Source organism: Bombus pyrosoma, linkage group LG1 (assembly GCF_014825855.1).
Source record: "Bombus pyrosoma isolate SC7728 linkage group LG1, ASM1482585v1, whole genome shotgun sequence".
NCBI lineage: Eukaryota > Metazoa > Arthropoda > Insecta > Hymenoptera > Apidae > Bombus > Bombus pyrosoma.
Window position 1 is genome coordinate 11,478,753 of NC_057770.1, and position 20,976 is coordinate 11,499,728.

General features: G+C 40.8%; 1 protein-coding gene and 1 pseudogene across 11 annotated transcripts in view; both read left to right on the forward strand.

Annotated features, from left to right (window-relative positions):
* Positions 1 to 20,976, forward strand: part of LOC122571736 (probable nuclear hormone receptor HR3) — a 120,164-nt gene that overhangs the window by 82,396 nt on the left and 16,792 nt on the right. For 9 of the 11 annotated variants that reach the window (XR_006318205.1, XM_043735825.1, XM_043735838.1 and 6 more), the window contains one exon: positions 12,191 to 12,418. Coding sequence is in view for 10 of the 11 variants with exons in the window: in XM_043735825.1 (XP_043591760.1) it covers positions 12,191 to 12,418 (228 nt within the window). In the remaining variant the exon portion in view is untranslated. Of the gene's footprint in view, positions 1 to 6,173; positions 6,262 to 9,571; positions 10,837 to 12,190; positions 12,419 to 20,976 lie in introns of those variants that run through there. The other 2 variants (XM_043735868.1, XM_043735858.1) reach the window with 2 other exon arrangements.
* On the forward strand, positions 4,990 to 6,034 carry LOC122571777 (annotated as a pseudogene).

Genomic DNA, 20,976 nt, shown 5'->3' on the forward strand with positions numbered 1-20,976 from the left:
TCTATTATCTTATCGGTCCCAAACTTTTCTCGCGTCGACTCGAACGTATTCGGTATCATCTTCATTCGACGACAAACCTCAGCTATTCTAGTGAAAAATTTCGCGAAGTTTCTTTTTCTTCGGCGACGTTGCGGTAACCCGAACGTCAAACAACATGTTGTTTCTGTGCAAGATAACAAACGATAGGGAACGTTTTATCGATAACCTCGATAGAATCTGGACGATGCAGCCGAACGGGACGCAATCGCATGTCAATCCTAATCGTAACGCCCCGCCGCGCGACGCAAAATGCACAGTCTATTCGCGGGCGTTTCCGCGAATGTGTGGTGTCGACGACGCCGACAGGCCGTAGAAAGAAGAGAAATATTAAAAGCGTGCGGAACGCTTGCACTCGTTCATAAGAATCTACCTCCATGCTGATTATTCTATAGCCTGACCTACATTCATTCCGAGATTCACGCCACTCGCAACTGCCGACGACAAACGCGTGAGCTCGCTTCAGCGACTGCACGCAACGTCTGCTGTCTGCTACGCGGATATAGAGAACTAAGAAAGAAGCAATAAAAATGGAGAAAATATTTGGATAAACTGTGACCAGCCAAGCTCTCGTTTCTAATAAACGGAGTTACACGACAATGACTCAATGCGGTTGAAAAGACCATACGAAATTTTAAACTCTCCCAATGGTGCAGATGTATCACCGTACCGGCCGACCTACCAAATGAAACGATTCTACTTGTAGTGCATACACAGTGCACCAAAGTTTACCGCGTCATCCTTAGATCGGTGTTGAATTCTGCTAATTATGTAATACTGTTGTTGTTTAGAGCGATTTAAGGAAGTATCTCTAACAATAAGAGTAGTCTCTTTTGGAGCAACTCGAATAAAACGGTATTTTTTATATCGATGATTAAAATATATCGAAGAATGTCTTATAGGTTGTTTCTCATGATAGATGAACACATATTTATTGATTATTTGAAAATTGAAGAAATAAAAAAATAGATGAAAGTATACAAGTCGAAATCACTTTTTTTTTAAAGGTAGAATTTCATTTATAGAAAATGAGTAAACAGTTTCAAATTAAATCAGTCTATGAAACAGCGGATATGTGGTCTGTAAAATGGTCATATAATGCACGGTTTTTCATCTCAGAAGTATCAAAGTATACGAATTTCATTTATAATTTATCGAATAAAAAGTAGAAAATAGTCCATGTATTAAACGTACTTAAAATATTATTCAATAACATGGAAATTGTAATAGCACTTTCAAAAATAAATATAGGCATGAAACATTAAATTATGCAATTCCTACAAAATTTTGAGATTGTCCAAAACAACACGCAAGCACCACTCAAGTATCAGCATCTCGTTACTGGAGGCGATTGGTCCTCTAACAGAGTATATCGTAGAAGACAGCGCGAATTAACGCTGTCACTCGGCTGCTTCCTTGCTGCGATGTCTGACATCATTTAGCAGGGCCGCGAGGGGACAACAAACTTCGCAGCAAGTTCCTAAGTGTCATGGAAATAAACATCAACTTCGACCGAGTAATTTGCGCCAAGTCTCTGCGCTTAACGGAGTTACGACCGATCGAAGCTGTTTCGACATCCGCACTGGTTGTACCTCACATCTCCCGTGGAAACACGCCTTGCGATACATGTTTCTAAGCCACATACAGTTCTGATTCACCTGGTGTAAATTTACCCGACAGCTGATCGGCGGCGTGACCACGATTGGCTCTCGCGGCTCATTCCGAGCTCCGCGTTCGCGATTCCGAGTTCATCATGGTAAGCCTGGATCAGGCCGATTTTTCGCCATTTATGGCGCAGACTTCGACCTCGAGATATACATAAAGAGGCATCAAGCGAAACATGCGGTATGTTCTTCCATTTTTCTTCCACTACCTCGTCGAATATAATGCCGAATTGGCGAATAGTGGCGCGTACGCAAAGGCAAAGGGAACGAAACTGAAACAGGTTTGCATTGTAAAGTGGCTCTGGAGGTTCCTGTTACGTAACTTAACGTCTCTCGACGGGAACATTTCAGAAGATCATACTTTTCTAGAGATTTTCTACCTTATTTCATGAAAAAAAAAACATACCTAATGATGTTAGAAATATTTATATTACCAGCGAATTTATTAGCAAAGATGTATATGGATGTGGAACTCAATAATAAATCAAGCAGGTGCTTAGTAAAAGGTATCGGTATCGATCAGTAAGTGTGAAGAAAACCAAACACTGATCCGAATTTGCAAATTACATAACATGGAAGAGAATCGATTAGTATCGTTCGTCGCGCAGCAGCCCGATAGCAGAAAAACTGTATCGAGAGCGAACTCGTACCTCATATCGTCGCGTATGTACATATAGTTATACACAGGGAAAGTGATTGAACGTTGGGCGTCGGATGCGTGCACGCATCTCAGCTTCCCTCGTGTGTGCATTGTGCATACGTGCATTCTGAGGCATGTACGGCTCGTTATCGACGGGGGCCGCTTATCGGCTTCGGCTATCTGGCCATTTCATCGTGTAAATTCCAAGCGTGGTAACGACGACGTCGCCGGTGCCCAGTCGAGGCGCTGGAACGGCGCAAAGAGACATATCGCCGGGGCGATTATTTATTTGCGAAACGTATTTATAGAGTATTACGCGGCGCAGGTTGGCAACCTCGTGCACGGTTATGCAATAAATGAGAGAAGGAGCGAAAGGGACACGGGAGAGGGGGAGGACGAACGAGGGAACGGCTTGAAGTGAGAGGAGGCGATGCCTGGGGCCGCGGGGGCAGAGACAATAATACGTGGTGGAGCGAGAGGGGGTGGAACCGGAGGGAAAGAGAGAGAGAGAGACTGTCTATGAAGGACGAGGATGGAAAATAAAGCTGTACGGGGTGGGGATGAGTCGTGGTAGTGGGGAGTGCCGTGCGCGTGTCCGAGAGAAGGAACGAACCTCTGAAAGAGTTATTTGATGATAAGGGCGAGTTAGGGGAAGTCAGGGGTGAGAAAGAAGTATAAGAGGGTAGGAGGGTGAAAGGGAACATGATGTGTGCATGCAAGGAGGATTTAAGGAGAAACGCTATAAGGAAAGAGTCAATAACTTGAAAATTCATGTTGGGACAGAGGGCCAAATGGAGTATTCAAGGGATGAGGTTTCTGGAAAACGTATGTGTGCGTGTTTAGGTAGGGGAGACAGATGGCGAGAAAGATGAAACGACGTTTCGTGATGATACTATTAATTTGAGTGTTAAGGATATTAAAAAAGTGTTGGTTTCTTCGCTTTGTATAAATCATTGTTGTTGGATACAGATGAAGTAGTATGCAAAATGATTTAGTATTGTGTACCATGTCGAACATAGACAGTTTATGGTTGAATTTCGAATCACTGATTACATTACAACACATGGGATCGGAAATGAAAAATGCAATAGCGCGTGAAGAAGGACTGATTGTTGAATCAAAATACTTTCAATGGGCAGCAGTGCACGTTGCATTAAGTGCATTATGCTCGGCACAAAAATGAAAGTGACCTTGGCACAAATGCCTAAAGCGTACACCGATCGTGGAATCGCATTAACACTGAATATAAATTAAAACTGATTGTTACGCACCGTGTAGCAATCCCGTGGCGGCCGATATGCAATAGTTCGATCGAAAAAGAAATTGTGAAATATGAGAACTTGGAGTTCGCCGATTAAGTCTTGCATTCCGCCCATGCAACCGTAGAGAAGTTTCTTGTGCGAATATCAAATCAAGGTTATCTAATACTTGTCGTACAGAAGTTTTTCCCTCTTTCTTACATATTTTTCTACATTCACATAAACAAAAAGTAGTTTATGTATAATGTTTCGTATCTGCAATTTTTGCTTCTGTGGCAAATGAAATAAAAATTTCTGAAAAAGGAAACGTTTTTTGTGTGGATACGATACTTGAGACGTGTCATAATGACGTCCATCAGGCTTCCTCTAATTTATCGAAGATAAAGATATATCCATAAAAGTAACGTACCTCCATTTTTATTGAGTCATAGTGTCCATAAAACGCCGGTGCCACGTTCGTTAGTTAAAAATCTGGTCGTAAAATACGGTTGGTATCGGGCGGAATCTCTAAATCCATTATTCCCGTTCCAAAATCCTGCTAACCGGTGGTGCGTTTGCGGTCGTGGCTACACCGCGTCGCGCCACGACTACTCAACCATAGGTTAAAGTCGTAAACGACGGGAGTAAACGGAAAACCATCGTGGTTCTTTAATTAGTCGCGGCAGTCGTAGCAGCGGCGGCAGTTCTCGTCCCCAAAGACAAACTTTCCGAGGCGGCAATTTCCGAGCATCGTCGAGGGAAACACGATACGCACGTGTATTTAGGAGCCGGTGTGTCCTTAACGAGCTGCGCTAATAAAGTTAACGTGCTGTGCCACACGGGACGAGATCGGAAAGCCCGCCTTCTTCGCTCGTGTTCCTCGTCGTGCGTTTCCGTGATCGTTCGGAGTTGCGCAGTCGACGATCGTAGCGTAGTTTGGTTTGTCGGCGCAGCTCGGCCGTGCTCGGTAGCGGTCGTGTTGCGCGGGTGGTGGGAGGGCTACACGAAACATTAGGGTGGGGAGAGCGAAGGGTGAGGCACTCGGCCATCATCGGCGGAGGCGCGCACAGTTCAGTGACCCGACGCAGCGTCATTCGGCGGTGGGGAAGCGCGGGGAGTTCTGACATATTGTGAGATGCCAACTCGCTAACGCCGGTCCCCGAAAAACACCTCTCTCTCTCTTTCTCTTTCTCTTTCTCTCTGTCTCTCTCTCTCTCTCCCTCACGTTCTTTTCTAACGTTCTTTCTCTTTTCCTCTTCTGCACTTTAACCCCCCTTTTTCTGTTTCCGTCTTTTTTTATCACCATCTCCCCTCTATCTATCTGGCTTTACTTCTTCTATGCTTTTTTTCCCTCGGTTACTCCCGCTCTACCCCCACTCCTACCATTTTTTTCTATCTCTCTTGTTATATCTCTCTCCCCCTACTTTTCTTTGTTTCTTCCCCTCCGCCCCCTGCGGCTCACTCGTTTTTCCATCTTTGTCAGTTTCATTATCTCTTTCCTTTGTTCGTCTCCTTTCTCCGCCAGTGACTCGGGTAGCCCGTACAGCCGCGAGGTTCATCAAACCCCCGAAATATTCTAATGCGTCAGTCGCACGGTGTTTCCGCGAGTTTTCCCCGCTGGGCCCGAGTAGGAAGCGTGGTGGCCGCACCACATCAGATAACGAACGCGTACCGCGTGTTGGTTTTGCCACTTTTGCCGCCCGAATCGGACGGTCGATTGGATCGTGGTGACGTGCGGTGTACGCGTTGGTACGCGAGACTCCCGAAATTACCGCGGAGGAAGGAAACGTGGAGGCATCGTGACTACGTGTGCGCGCGTGTACATGAGTACACGTGTGCGTGCGTGCTTGCGTGCGGGCGCGTGCATGCGTGCGTGCCAGTGGTCCCGCTCGGTCGAAGAGTACGTTCGCCTCCGTCGTTTCTCCGCTCGCGTTACACCAGCATTTTCCTCGTTCTGCCCTCTTCCTTTCTTTCTTCGCACTCTCCATTCTCCTTTCTCCCCTTTCTCTGTCTCCCGTTGCCATTGCTCCAGCAGCACTCTACTCGCCACCTCTGCTCGAGTGCTCCATGCGCGATCGAAGACGTTGCGGTTCCTCGCGTTTCGAAATACCACGAGATACACGAAATTCGGCGTGTTTTCGTGTGTCGGCCTTCGGTCGAACACCACACCAGACAATGAAGAAGAGAACGACGATAGTGTCGTCGATGTGTTACCGGGACAAGCTGGCTCCGCCGTTCGACGTTGCATTCCGTGTGCGTACGTGTTAAGTGCAGCCAACAAAGTGATCATCGTGGCTGGAAAGGCTCCAGGTGGAAAACGCGCGACCTCCTCCCGTCTGTGTACGCGTATCCCGTGGTGTGTGCTCATAGTGCGTACGTGAGTGCGTGAATGCGCGCGTTCAGTCGTCCGTGTACACATTACGTACACTCTCTGTACGTGTACAGTGTACACATTACGTTTTACATGCGGCGCTTGCGCGGCACCTAGCGACGTTTCGCGCCTACTCGCGGTGTGGGAGTTTCTGCCGCGGTGGAAACGATCGGCTATTTGTGAACGATTCACGCGTCGCTTCTTTGGGACACGGTGTGCTCCGAAAATGATCGAGAACCGTCCTGCCGCGTTAGGGAATCTTCTCTAGCGGAAGACGCCCGGCATGACGTGTCCGTTCGACATACGATGACGGTAAATGGAGTCGAAAGATTGACAGAACTGTCGTGTAACTAGGTAACGCGAGGAAGATACTCCACCGCCGATATTCATCGACGTCGTTGAACGATAGATGTCAGCGAGATAGCTGATATGTTGATTACGCGCCACGCTCTGTCACAACTGAATATTACAACTCGGTTATAGTTTGCCGGCGTGTCGACACGTTGCTGATTTGCTTACTTGCTTGCGTGAGCACGACTCTAAAGCTCGTTCCTTGTTTCACTTTATCGCACTGTAAGTTTCTCTCGATTGGTATTCCACGCCGTTCCATCGATAACCAAAGCCACTTATGCGTTCCCAATTTTCACGCTGTCAAGCTGCGAGTTCACGTCTACCTGTAATAGTCGGAACCTTTGACCACTTTCTACTCGATTCTGTGCAAAACAGAAGCGGATTTCATTCGTCGGATGATCCAACTATAGGTAGCATAAGAGGCGAAGTGAAATATGGATCTAGTGTCTCCTCGGTATCGTTGAATATTCGTCGCCAAATTTCTCTTTTCGTCGATGCGATTTACACTCCAAAGAAAGCACGCTTACATAAGGATAAAAATACATGATTCTCTCGTGTGTTGTCGGAGGCAGCTAATAGCTTCCAGCAATCGTAAATAAGAGATCGTTGCAATATGTGGCTGACGCGTTACTATGTAACCGAGAAACCGTGTTTATGCTTGGAGTCATTAATTTTCCTCCGATTGTTCGAAACATCGTCGATGCAATTTTGATACTCGATCGCTGTCTATTAGACGAATTGTACACAAAATTACGCAAAATCTCGTGGCTGCTCAATATTCTAGTTCGCTGGTGAATTAATCGTTATCTTAAAACAACGAACACCGAACTTATTGATTTGATTTGGTAAACGTCAGGTTGCCTTACAATTAGATTTCACTGGAAATTGTAACTGTTGTTTCGAACTATCTCAAGTCAGAAACCTTTAATATCTTTACCGGTGATAGACGTTCGTAATAGTCTTTTCAAATAAAAGACATTTTATTTATTTCGATCATCTCTTTTATGTCGTAAAAGTTTGATGACGCCTATTTCTCCGACTGCCACTTTAATTCTCTATAATATCTGACTTAGTAATAATATACTCTATATTTATTTATACTTTAACCTATATTTTTCAGAATACGCATTTCTTCTCCCCACATTTACCTTTTTTTCTTCTCAAATTATGGTGAATAAAATCAGTTTTGGGGTTGAAACAGAAGGAAATGATTCGAATTTCATTATTCCCGGACATATTAGCAACGTTGCATATGCTGACCATCGTCCTAAAATCTTCAACTAGAACCGCTCGAGAAGGAGCTTACTTGACGATTAAGTTTCGAGTGTTCTGGATGCACACGCTCACTCTACTATTTGTCTCTTTCTATTTACTCTGTTCTTCGTTCCTGTCCCTGTCTGAAAAATCTTAGGTCAGTCACTTGAACGAATTCACGGAGTTACGTGATTAACTGGTTTCTACTTAATCGGTACCGTAGCTAATGATATCTTTCCGCCATCCAGCTCTATTTATTTATCCCTGTGCGTAGTATCATTCAGAGCATCGAAAGTACATATGTACATATTTCGAACCAAGTGGAGACTCCATACGGAACAATGTGACTGAATGGCTTTACGAGAACGGGAAAAACTTAACAAGATTCCTTTTCATTCATTTCGTTTCTACGACCTCTTCTTAGCTCTAAGTTGTTTTCCTTTGTCCGTAATTGGAATTTCATTGGAATTCATAGATATAAGTACGTTTTCACAAGTCTTCTCTCTTTGGCTAAAATGTCTTATATAGAATTTTTCACCTTTCAAGATACGTTGGAATATTTTAAGCTTCTCATGGTTTAAAGTAAAGTTATACGAGACGAATGAAGATGGAACAAAGAGAATGTTAAAACTTCAGTTTCCTTCAATTTTGCAATAGATGGAACGTTTTAACTAAAGGGGACAAAACTAAGCTATCTAATTATAAAGGAAGTCAGTAATTCCAAAAAAGTGTGAAACGAATTTCTTTGTATAATTGTGAGTATTCTGCTTTCCTCCATAGTTGTTCATATAAGAACTTGCTCTAGCCATCACAATATGACATTCGTAAAATATTTCTGAGGCTGAACGATTTCGATGACTTCGTTAATAATACAGTAAATATATCGTGATCTGTCGTGGTGGTCAGATCGAACGATATCGTGCTCGATCCCGTAATTCTCTCTACAAACAAGTGGAAAAGTCTGGAGGACGTCACTGATTCTATTCGCGAATCGTTCCATGGTATATACACGTCCGATCGTTTCAAGATCTGGACAAGTTCCAGCCGTCCTCACGAAATCGAACGTCAAGCGTCGAGCTCTGTTTCCGCGATCTGGCAAACACAGAATACACTCTGCTTCCGTTGGTCGATTCCACACGCGTATTTACCGTGATTCGTATGCACACGTAGGAACATGTATGCATATCTAAGGGGAAAGGCTAAAGTTGTCGAGGCATGGCCCGACAAAGCTATAACCACGGCACAAAGTGGCTTCGATTTCGGGAGTTCCGGGGTATATAGTAAGCGCTGTGCACTCTCCTCGAGGCAACGGCATGACGCACATCAAAGATGCGAGCGTGCCGGGTGACTGTACTCTGGGTTCATCGTTCTCGGTTATGTAATGTTCGACCGTATGGTGCAAGCGCCTCGACGCTACTCGTGGCGCTAGAGTTGTTGGACGAGAGAAGCACGATATACAGACACGAGCCGCTCCGAATCCTCCTCGCTCCAATACAGTAGCCGGCAGCTTGTACGAATGATGCACCAACACACCGGCATGTGTGTACACTCGCGTGCGCGTTCTCATATACATAAATACACGTATATGTATATATAGTATATGCCTACATACATAGATGTGTAAGTACATATACGCATATATTCATGTATACCTACATGCATATATACATAGGTACATTCGTGTGCATATACATATATGCAACATACGTACATACATATCCTACATATAGTATATTTACCCATACTTACATCCATGCATTACATATATGTATATATTCGTGCATATATACATTGATATATATATATATATACAAACACATTCACATACAATGTACACATGTATGCATGCATATACATATGTATGTATACATATATAATATACAAAGCATGTGAACACCGTTCCTCTTTTCTCTCTTGCTTCGGTAGCCTCGCTCGGTTCTCTTCTTCTTCCTGCTCTAGCACACCCTCTTTCTTCTGTCTCGCTTTAGCGCCCTCGCAGCACACGGTATAGACGCTGCATTACCGAGCTGAGAACGAAAATAGAGGGCAACGGGAGCCACTGCAGCAGCCGCATTTCTACTTTTTCCCTCCGTTCCATCGCGTCTACTTTCCCGGTTCCGACTTCGTTTCCACGCGTTATCCAACTTTTTCAATCGTTTTCGCCCGCAAGAGGCAAACGAAGGCTGTAGGCTGGATGATTTTGATTGGTATCGCGTGGTAGATCGTTCGTTCGTGTGCGAAGGAGAAACAAGCGTGTGGTGATCAATGAGGTTTAAGCCCGAGACGGGAATTTGTCGCGCGCATTCCATGTTCGGTGGCGCGTTCGAAAGCGCGACCCATAAGCCGCGATTGATTTGGGGGTTGCTTCGCACAGAGATCGGGATGTATTCTTGGTCAAAATCCAGGTTAGAAGGCGTATAAATAGACATGACTGGAAATTGTTCCGTGGAATATTGGAACGCAAATTTTCGCCGCCTCGTTCATTCCCAACATCCCTTCATTCGTTTTCGTCGTCTTTCCGATATTGTTACGAACAATAATTTCACGATTTCAGCAGAAGGCTGTAGGACGAATATAAGAGTTCGAAGACTATTTTCGTTTTGCAGCATTTTAAGGAAAGTATCTGCTTAGCATTATATTCAAGAAGCTACATTCTCTCGGTGATTGTGCTCATGCAGCTCCATCGATCGAACTAGAATCGATTATGTGTCAGCACTAATTTTCTTCGACAAAAGATCCTCTTTAGACTGCCGAAGAAAAATTCTTCGTGTCTCCGTGGGACATCCTATCCCGCCCTCTTTGCAGGATACAGCGTGAAACGTGTTCGGAATAGAGTACTCACAGTGTTCTGTTCCATATACCATCTCACAATCGATGGGACGACATCTTGAGTCAGTTCGATGACTAAGTTGTGGAAACTGTTCACGATTGTTTTTCGCTGTGGAAAGTTGTCACAAGTTGGTGGGACGATAGCGGCAGTTATATGATGTGAACTGTAACGCGTGAACGATGGATAGTTAAAAGGATTGTGAAAATTCAGCGAAATACCACCGTAATATGTGTTCATATGTAAGGGTTGTTGGTAGATTTTAAATGAAACACCCTAGTGTGAAACGTAAATGGAGGGAAGTCTCTCAACATTCGGTGGGCCAAGTTGGGGGGCGGACAGTACGAGTCCTCAACCGCCAGAAACGACGAGAACCAGGGTATCAGTGCAAACTCCCAGTCCAGAAAATAACCTCTTGGACGATCCAGTTAGACTCCAAGTTAATTCTATACGAGGTACTCTAAACTATGGCAAATTTGAATACTTCGAACTCTGTCCCATCTTCACATATAGAAGTATATTAATACAATTTAATTGATACATTAAATTTACATTCTAAATAGAATCGGAAAATGATATTACATATATCGTAGAACATTATACAAAATATTCTTCTCGATAAAGCAGCTTCCATTTTTTTTTTTTTAAACAGCAAGAAACATCTCGTTAAAATAATTTTATTATCTTATATCTGAGAACATACAACTATGACACATGGATATTCCTTTCGCCTTATCGCAATTGTTTACGTGATAGAGGAAACAGGATTTTAACACAAAACTTTAGTCACGCTTTCCTCGTCGACACGAGACAAAGATATCTTTTAGAGGCGATTTTTAAGATTTGATGGAAGTGCATCCGGGATAAGGAGTTGCGATTTGTAGGAACACTTGTACATGAAAGGCGTCTTTCTGCCTGACATCGTATTCACGGTGCAAAGTGGCTGCGTTTCTTTCTAGCTTTGATTTCCTAACAGAAACGCCGGCCACGTTTATCCTCCGCTTTATCGCGACACATTAAAGTGATAGGAAATCTCTGGTGTGACTCCCTCGTAGATAGCTTACGATACATTTGAACGGTTTGCCGCGGTTGCATCGCTACAGAATCCGCCGTGTAGTATTGCCTCCCAATCGAAAGGTTATCCATAAATATACTATGCGAGAACGACCGATGGTGTGATGAACTTCGACGAGCCAGGAATAAAGTGGCAACATATAAAACGTCAGACGTTTCAGTCCTTCCTCTTTGATACACGTTATCAAGAAATGATGAAAGAGTAAATAAATGTCTTGAACTGAACATTGGACGGTATTCTGGGTTTAAGTAGTAAATAATTAACAATGAATTGCATGCAGAAATAGGAATTGCGAAAGGAAAAATCAAACTAGGTTGAGTAATAAATTTATTCATGTTTTCTTAAATGAGCACACGAGTGAAATAAAATCTGTATAAATAACATATGACTAAGTATTCTACAATCAATAATCATCAATTATTTGAACCTTACAATTATAGCTTATAAATACAGATTTAAATTTCATATTGGGGAGACTCAGAAATCATTGATATACATAGCAATGCAAGATTAAGATACGAAAACTTTCTTCACCCAAAAAACAAAATTTTGCGAAAATAATCTCAAATCGATATCAATTAATCTACCAGATGAAAAAAGTTAATGTAACCGGATTTTATATGTAACATGCAACGACTGAATCTTTAATTAGTTACTTTTTGATTATTTTATCAGTCTTCGATTGATACGTGGTGTTACAGACAATTTAATTTTCCTTTGTTTATTGCTTTCAGCCCAGATCGAAATAATCCCGTGCAAGGTGTGTGGCGACAAGAGCAGCGGCGTTCATTATGGCGTGATCACCTGCGAGGGCTGCAAAGGCTTCTTCAGGCGGTCTCAGTCGTCGGTCGTCAACTATCAATGTCCGCGGAACAAGAATTGCGTGGTCGACCGTGTAAACAGAAACCGGTGCCAGTACTGTCGGTTGCAAAAGTGCCTACGCCTCGGCATGTCTAGAGATGGTGAGTGCATATCGTTGGTTGGAGCCTCCGTTTTCTCGGAGAACCTCAAGGTTGTTACGGACTCGCGTTAGTTTACGTTAGCATCTCTAACGAACAACGTAACGACTGCTACTTAGAAAACGATGTCACTCTCTTGGAAATTTATCCGTGGATATATTTTCATCGATTAATGTAAACGCTTATAGTAAAACTAACAGAAACTGGTATCGTTTGTTGCATGTTAATGTTTGGAGGCCATAAGGGAAGATAATGATAAACTAAGCTTTATCAGTTCTCAGTAGAGAAACAACCTTTTTCAAATTTAATATTCTTTCAATCAATTCTTGTCTCTTTATTTAATTTTTGAATTTTATACGTATTTTTCTTGTCTTCGTGAATATTGCAAAAATATTGATTGCCCCAACACTAGGTATGCTATTGTCTTTTTTTTATAAAAGTTTATTAGACTTTTGGATTTAACAGGTTATTCAACTATGCAATGTTTGAGTTTATTTATTTATGTTATATTCCTTTTGGATATCAAGATAAAACTCAGTAAACCAACAGAAATAACATTATCATATTTTTCCCGCTCTTGATTTATATTCGATTTCTAATGCATTTTAGATAGTTATGATGAATTGTTCGATTTTTATTATCTACGGCTAGGGAAGGAAAGAAAGGAATTGGTAAACAAATGAACTATACGATAATGCTTATATACAAGTGTCGCGTTAGAAGTTCCAGCAACGATCCAACAAATCACGAGCGTCGATATGGAAATGGAATTTCTTTGTTTCGAGCGCTATCATCGAGTTTAATTACGCGACACGTGAACGTGTACGTTTTACGATATACACTCATATGTGCATTCTGCTCTACCGAATATAACAGAATAGTCAATTACAAAATGAAATTTATATCACGATTATACGATTCAATATATTATTTTTTGTATCCCTTTCGATGTCGCGATTCATATTTATGAAAGCAGCTAACGTGCGGTGTGTATTTGTTCGGCTTTTATAATACTACATTGCATCGATTTATACTCTGAATACGCGTACGCGTCCTATAAAAGTGATCGACGTTTACATATAAACGCTTATACACAATGTCGAAAAAAAAAGAAACCTAAAAGTTGTCAAATTAAAAAACACCTTTGTGTTTCAATAACGTAAATTGCCGCGTATTATTCCCAAAACGATGTTCTCTATGGAACGTTATAGCGAAATTTTCGACAAAAGCCAATTCACGGGATACGAATGTCACAATGGACGGATCGATGCAAATGTATGTGTTTGAAAACCTTTCAGAGTGGCAACGTTTTGTCAGTTTTATTCGTTCCGATCGATTCGAAATTTTGCAAATTTTCATTGAAGCGCATTACCATGGCGACATCACTCGTAAACATTCAACAGAGAAAGAGAGAGAGAGAGAGAGAGAACTCGTCAAATCAGATACACGGGGATAGCAGCGGCCACGCGTGCCTCTCGGGGTGTACGACCCTTTATCGGAGGCTGTCCAGCCCCCTCTCGACCCGAGCCTCCGCCACGTCTCAACACCCCCGCACGATTCTCTCTTTCTCGCTCTTTCGCTCTCCTCTCGGTGCAGCTAGGCCTCTTACCACGTTGCTCCACCTTATCGGACCCTGAGTACTTACTTACACGAGATGTCTTGGACACGTTTAACGACATTCACGCGCAAGCGTTTAGGTCTGTGCCCCGGCGATGTGGTGGCAGGTAGCTTTTTAGATTTCCACGTGGCTGAATGTCGGTTTTATCGGGGAAATCTTATGAATTCGACAAAGATTGGAAGAATGCAATTGAAATGATAGGATAGATAAAATTTTTTGTGGAAAATAAATTAATTTTAAGTATTTCTTCGATTTGAGGAATCTGTCTTTTTATCGCGAAGCATAAACTTAAAATATTTCTTTCAATTTGACATTCCTTCGAATTTGATATTCTTTTGAGATAAAGAAAGTATTTCGTTATGTCTTCATGTACAGTAGTAAAGAAGGAAAGTTTAAAATTGCTACACTATGGATATTAATAATCTTTTATCATATTGATTACAGTCATCTATTTCGAAGTATATTATATTTATTCACTGCTCGTGTCAAATGTACAGTGACGAGCAAAAGTGTAAACACACTCCGCTAATTTTATGTAAAAGGCGATAATACGACTAATTTTTCAAGTGATCGGTAAAGATTAGGTAACAGTAACTACAAGCTGCATCTGATTAACGAAATGTAATAGGTCATTTTCATTAACATTAATAATGTGCAGAACATTTTACAAAAATGGACATCTCAAACCATGTTTACAGTTTTGCACTTTAATTATACTCGTCGAATTAAGGTTTCAACCTAGTATTTCGTCCACTTTCCTTTACTTTTTTTTAATGCTTTTAATCTACGAGGCATACTGTCAATTAAATTTTTAATTATTTGTGGTTCAATATTGTACCATTCCTGTTGTGTTCTTTCCCATAATTCATGAACACCTGAAAGTGGATTATTATATTTTACCAGCCTTCTTTTCAAAATGGACCACTAATTTTCGATCGGATTCATATCCGGACTTTGTGCTGGCTACTTCATCACAGAAAAATTTTGATTTTCTAGCCAGGTTTTAACTATTTTTGCAGTATGCTTAGGATCTCCGTCTTGTTGAAATACTACTTCACTATATCCAATAGAATTAACTACAGAAGGTAAATTACTTTGTAGAATGGTCAAATAATGCTCTTTTCGCATTATACCTTCGATTCGAACTAAAGGACCAACACCTCTGTGAGTAAAGCAACCTCAACACATAATTGAGCCACCTCCAAACTTCATAGTTTGTGTTATACCACCTGGTTGATCATTATTCTCGGATGAAGTCCAATACCAGGACCTTCTGTCGGACTCGAATCTGTTAATTTTTGTTTCGTCACTCCATATAACTCTTTTCCAATTTTCGGTTGTCCATTCTTTGTAGGTGTCAATAAATTGTTTTCGTAATTTAATATTTTTGTTTGAAAGAGCTGGTTTACTTTCTTTTTTCTTCGCTCGAAAACCAATTCTCTTTAAAGAGCGACGAATGGTCCATTCGCTAGCACTTATTTCGATTTCCCGAGCAGCAATTTTTGGTGTTTTATAACTATCCGACCGAATACAGTGTGCAATTTTACGTGCTGCTCTATCCGAAATATGTCGTGGTCTACCGTTTTGTGAAGAAATTGGTGCACTAACATACTTTTTTCTTATTCTTGCAACTATCGTATGACTCACACCACATTTCTCTGCAATTTGCCGCAACGACAAACCTTTATCACACAAACAAATAATACTGTTCTTTTTATCTTCACTAAGTGGCTTCATCTTGGATTAAGCATATCAAACTGAAAAGTAATCTAACAATGGTGTGGAACAGTTGACTGCGAAACAGTGGACAATCAGTGCTTATTGACAGTTTCGTTGTCCTGACATTTACATGATATCATAAACGTTTCTGACGAAACGTGCAAAACTGTAAACATTGTTTCAAAACACAATTATTATAAAATATTCTGTACATTATTAATATTAATGAAAATGAACTATTACATTTCGTTAATCCTACCTTACCTAATCTTTACCGATCACTTGAAAAATTAGTCGTAGTATTGCCTTTTACATAAAATCAGCGGAGTGTGTTTACACTTTTGCTCGTCACTGTAATTTCGCTTCGTAACTCCTATCTTTTAATCTTCCTTTCGCCCATCACTGTAGGTACATAATTGTCAAAGCGTGGAAAATAGTTAAACTTTATTCCAGTTTGTTACTCGATATATTTTAAAGTTTTGTATAAATCTCTATAACGAAGGATAATTTGTACATACAAATTCAATATTATATCTTCCCGTTCAACTTGTAATTCTTGTATTTTTAGTAACTTGAAATGCAAGTTCATGTATTCGTGTAAATCTGACATGCTGTACGATATTTGATGAATTGATCATCATATAAAGAATTGAAAGAATCCTAGTTGCTTTAAAAAAATTGTCATCATAACGACATAAACGTATAATTATTGTTAAAAGAAGGATCATCTTTTTTTGAATCTCCACGCTATGCCGAAGCATGTCTACGTTTGTTGAAGTGTTTCATAGAGGTTGTTTCGATAGTTCGTTTTTGCGAGTGCTCATAAAGTTTTTTAATGAATACTCTCCGAGTTTCCAGGTTTCTGCCGTTAGATAAAAAGCCACGTTCGATAAAGTAGCAGCTGAAAAGCAGGACATTGCGGTCGCGTCTGAATGGAATCGCAGCTGTTTTTGATATGAAAGAACGGCTGCCGATCTAATTGTTCATCTTACATTTTCACGATTTAAAATTAACAAATTTCGCTGCAGTCCTTAAAATCAATAAAAAAATTGTTTTTAAAAATTCTCTATATTGAAAACGATTAAAAAAAAGAATTAAATAGGAATAGTTCGAAATTTAAATAAGATTAAATTGTGAGGTAGAAAGCACCAGTTTGGAAATATTATCCTAATCGTGCAAGTTGGTTCTTCGATAATAATCGACCGTCTCCTCACCAGTTATCGTTTGCAAATGCTTGATAAGGATCCAATCGGTCTTCATCTCTTCTGTACGCCATGCTGCTCATTCAAAGAACATCCTCCCTTAGTCGACAGATTAAAATAGCATTTATCGAGCAGCCGATTCAAAATATCTGCATTTTTTGTTAATCAACCGTTCACCTTCGCCAACGAGATTCATAAATATTCTTGAATATTTTAGAATAAGATCCTACTATCGTGAACTTTGACTTCTTGAAAAATTTACGCTCTTAATCTCTTATGACTAATGAAGTAGATAGCTGAAAGAAATGGAATTTCAAGAAATTTTAGACATCCTGTAGCTTTAGATTTCATAGCATTTTTTAATAAATTTTCTTAAAATCTGTTTTAAAAGTATTTGTGGAATTATAGTAAAGTGAAAGAGGAGAGGAGGAAGAATAAGGAAAAAGAGGAAGAAGGTGTATTTATAGTGAACTCATCTATCACATTCTCTAGCAGGTCTTAGACCTTAGAAGAAATAGGGCCTGTAGGTCCTAGTGGAATTTAGGTTAAAGGCAGCATTTTTATAGAAAGGATCATTAAATGAGGATTTTTAAGAATTCTATAGAAATACCATTGCAGATATATTCAAACTCTTTCGATCGCCAATATATTAATTACATTTCCAAGAATTCTACAACCCTTTTCTCAATCTCACATTCTTCATCCTCAAACCCAGCATTCCCGGCACATCAACTTTCCAGCCTGCCTACCCTGTCCCCTTCTCCCAATAGGCTGTCAAAACCGAAACGTCGAATACCTCACGACCGAACGCTCCGCCGTGAGGTCATTGACGTCCCATTCGTTGAATCCTCACCGCGAGGTGTGTTGGTAGCGCGTCGCGCACCCCTGGCCACACTGGAATCCCTTAAATGGCTTGATACGCTATCCGAAACAGAAACATCTCGAGCAACGAGAGCAAATCCTCCGCGATGTACATAGATTCGGCATGATAATCGCGTTCCTTCTCACAAGCCGGCGTCCGGGAGTATTTGCGTCGGTTGATAAGGAGCCAGTCTTCTTGTCCTCCTCTCGTTGCAGTATGCGCTCTCATATACGCTCAGACGAGAGTGCATCGTGTGCTACCGGTGATGCGCGCGCGCGCGCGAGCGCATACTCTTCCTGTTGTCATCTTTCTCTCCCTCCCTTTCTGCCAGTGTTGTCACGCTCTTTCCCTCTGTCGTTGCCTCCTCGTTGCTTCATCAGAATCCCTAGTCTGCTTTCTCGGTCGTTCGTTTGCCGCGTTCGGTCGATCACCCTCCACTTCTGCCTCTCCGTCGTCCGGCTAGAGCTTCTCTCTCTCATTTTCCTCCGCGGGCGATCCCGATAGCGGTTTCAGCTGGCAGCTGACGTCTCGCGACTCGTGTCTCTCTTTCTCTTTCCCCTTTTTCACGCGTCTCGTTTACCAACGGGTCGTATTTCTCTCTCGCGCGTAACCAACAACCCCGTCCCCGAGAGCGGGACGGTACCAAACTGATATGTGTGTGCACGCGCGTGCCTGAATGTGTGCGTCAAGTCATGCGTATGCGGTCGCACAACCGATCGCTCGAGATTCGTCGTGAGTGCATCGAAATGCGTTTTAGAGAGGACGGACGGAAGCACCGCTTCTCCCGCCCCTCTCTTTCTAACGCTAGACTCCGGTTTTTCGGGTGTCAATGCGGAGAGTCTGGGGGAGGATTTGATTGATGCATTGAAATCTTGATTTGAGTTTGTGCCTTTATTCGGTTAAATTGTATTACCGATATGGTTGTTTGTTTTTTATGTGTTTTGCTAGAGCAAGTTTGGGTATGTTGTTATCGTAGAGTAGGAAAAAGAAACATCGATAATATCAATAGAATAGTAGTTGAATGCGTGTATGTTTATTGAATGTACAATGCCGTGGTTTAGATGATGGCTAGGTATAGGTAATATTAGTAGCTACAGGCTGTTTTTGGACGACGACTATGTCAGCGTATCTATAGATCGATCCATGGATTAGAGCTGGTATTAGAAACAAAAGGACTAATGTAATATACAGAACTTGATAATGTAGGAAAAATGAATTTTCGTTATTACATGGGTCATTGATTTATAAGGGAGGTTGCTGAGATTTTATTGTTGAGAGTTAAAAAGTTTACGTAATATTAATTATATCAATCTGTTCAGCCGAAAAAGTTTACGTAATACTAATCAAAAAAGTTACTTGCTAGAGATCTGTCCATCTGATTCTTTTTTATGAATTCAAATAAAGTTAGTTCATAAGGTCTTGGAGTCAAATCGCTCATAGGATACTTACAATTGGACCTATTTTTAACACTTTGAAATCCCTGCATGAGAGTAAGGAAAGCACTCAGCTGAGTAGATGGGGATCGTTAAAACGAACCACACTGTACTTTTAAAATGTCGTATATCAGGTCAATTATAGCTCTCGATCGCTTAAAAATTTTATGCAAGTTATTTTATACAAAATTTTATGCAAATTTATGCAACGATCTTTGCTGAATGAACAAAGAATCAAAATCATCAAATTAAATTAAATTTTGAATAAACATAATTGGCGATTTTGTAACGTTTATCTATGATCTTACTTGTGTTATTTCATACAAATCGAAGCCAGGATCACATAGACAAAAATTTGTTCTGGAGGAAGATCAATTTTAACAACGAAAATAATTTTACAAGCAATTCCTTTGAAATAATTAATCATATAAATTAAGCTTCGTATAAACATAATTAGTATCAAAAGTTCTTTCCGACTTTACTCGTCCTATTTCATTCGAATCAAAAACTAAATCATACAGTCTGGTAGAGATCAATTTTACCAACGAAAGTAACTTCATCGCAAGTAACTTCCTCTAATCAATTATACCAATCTCATCAATTTATGTCGAAATAAACAAGATTCAAAACTTCGTTACCAATCGTATTTCTCGGCTCTCCTCGTCTCGTTTCATGCGAATCGAAGCCCTAAATCACACGGATTCAAATTTCGCCGGAAGGAAGATCAATTTTCGAAGCAATCAGAAGCCGCGTCAACAATAGCTCGTTTGAAAAGAGGCGCGTCTCGTCTGAACTCGCGAATGAACTTGAGAAACTGGAGAACACGGAAGAAAAAGGAAGACGAACGATTCAGGTTCTAGCGGTTGTTGAACGCTTCACGTGACGTAGCGTATCGCGCGCGCTCTTCTGTCATAGTGTTCGTGGTGCAGTGACGTCACTGGGATGGGTGGGTGCATCTGAGCCGGCGATAACGACGAAGAAGTCCGAGAGATGCAAAGAACTTCCGCGTTCTTCGAATCAGAACGTTTCTTTGTAGCGTTGTTCAGCGACCACTTTATAAACAGGATTATATACATGTATATATGTGCTTCGTCGATCTTTGATCTTTATTAAAGTCGTTTCTTCCGAAGTTTGATCGAATCGAGACTAGTCAATTAACCCGTGTACAATGATCAAGTCACACCACGAGATACATATGTATACAGCGATCGAAATACATACAATACTTAAGAAGAAGATCATCGATCCAAAATTGGTAATTTTCGCTGATGTAATATATGTTTAGTTTTGGTATGACGTCGTTGAAGAGAAATTACTGATTACAAATTTGTAATGAGGGAAAAAAGTTACAGCTTGGAATTAGGATCGGTGGAATAGTGATAGAAGCGCGTTTCTTTTTTAAATGTAAGATAAGCTTTGTAGTTATCAAGGGACTGCTGATATTTTCCAAGTATTTATGAATTTTATAATGAGCCGTAATCTTTGAAAGGCTTTTTTATTTATTTATTTTTCTTTATAACATCATACTTGAATATTACTTATGTATCTATATTTTTACAATTTTATGTACTGCACAATCTACCTAAAATATGACGATTAAGTGTCTTCTAAATTCCACATTTATTAAAAAATTATTGGAAATCTTAATTTTCTCTCGTTTACAAAACTTAGGGCATTGAAATTTAAGTTTAGCCAGTTTTCCAAACTAAGGATATCATCACTTGTAT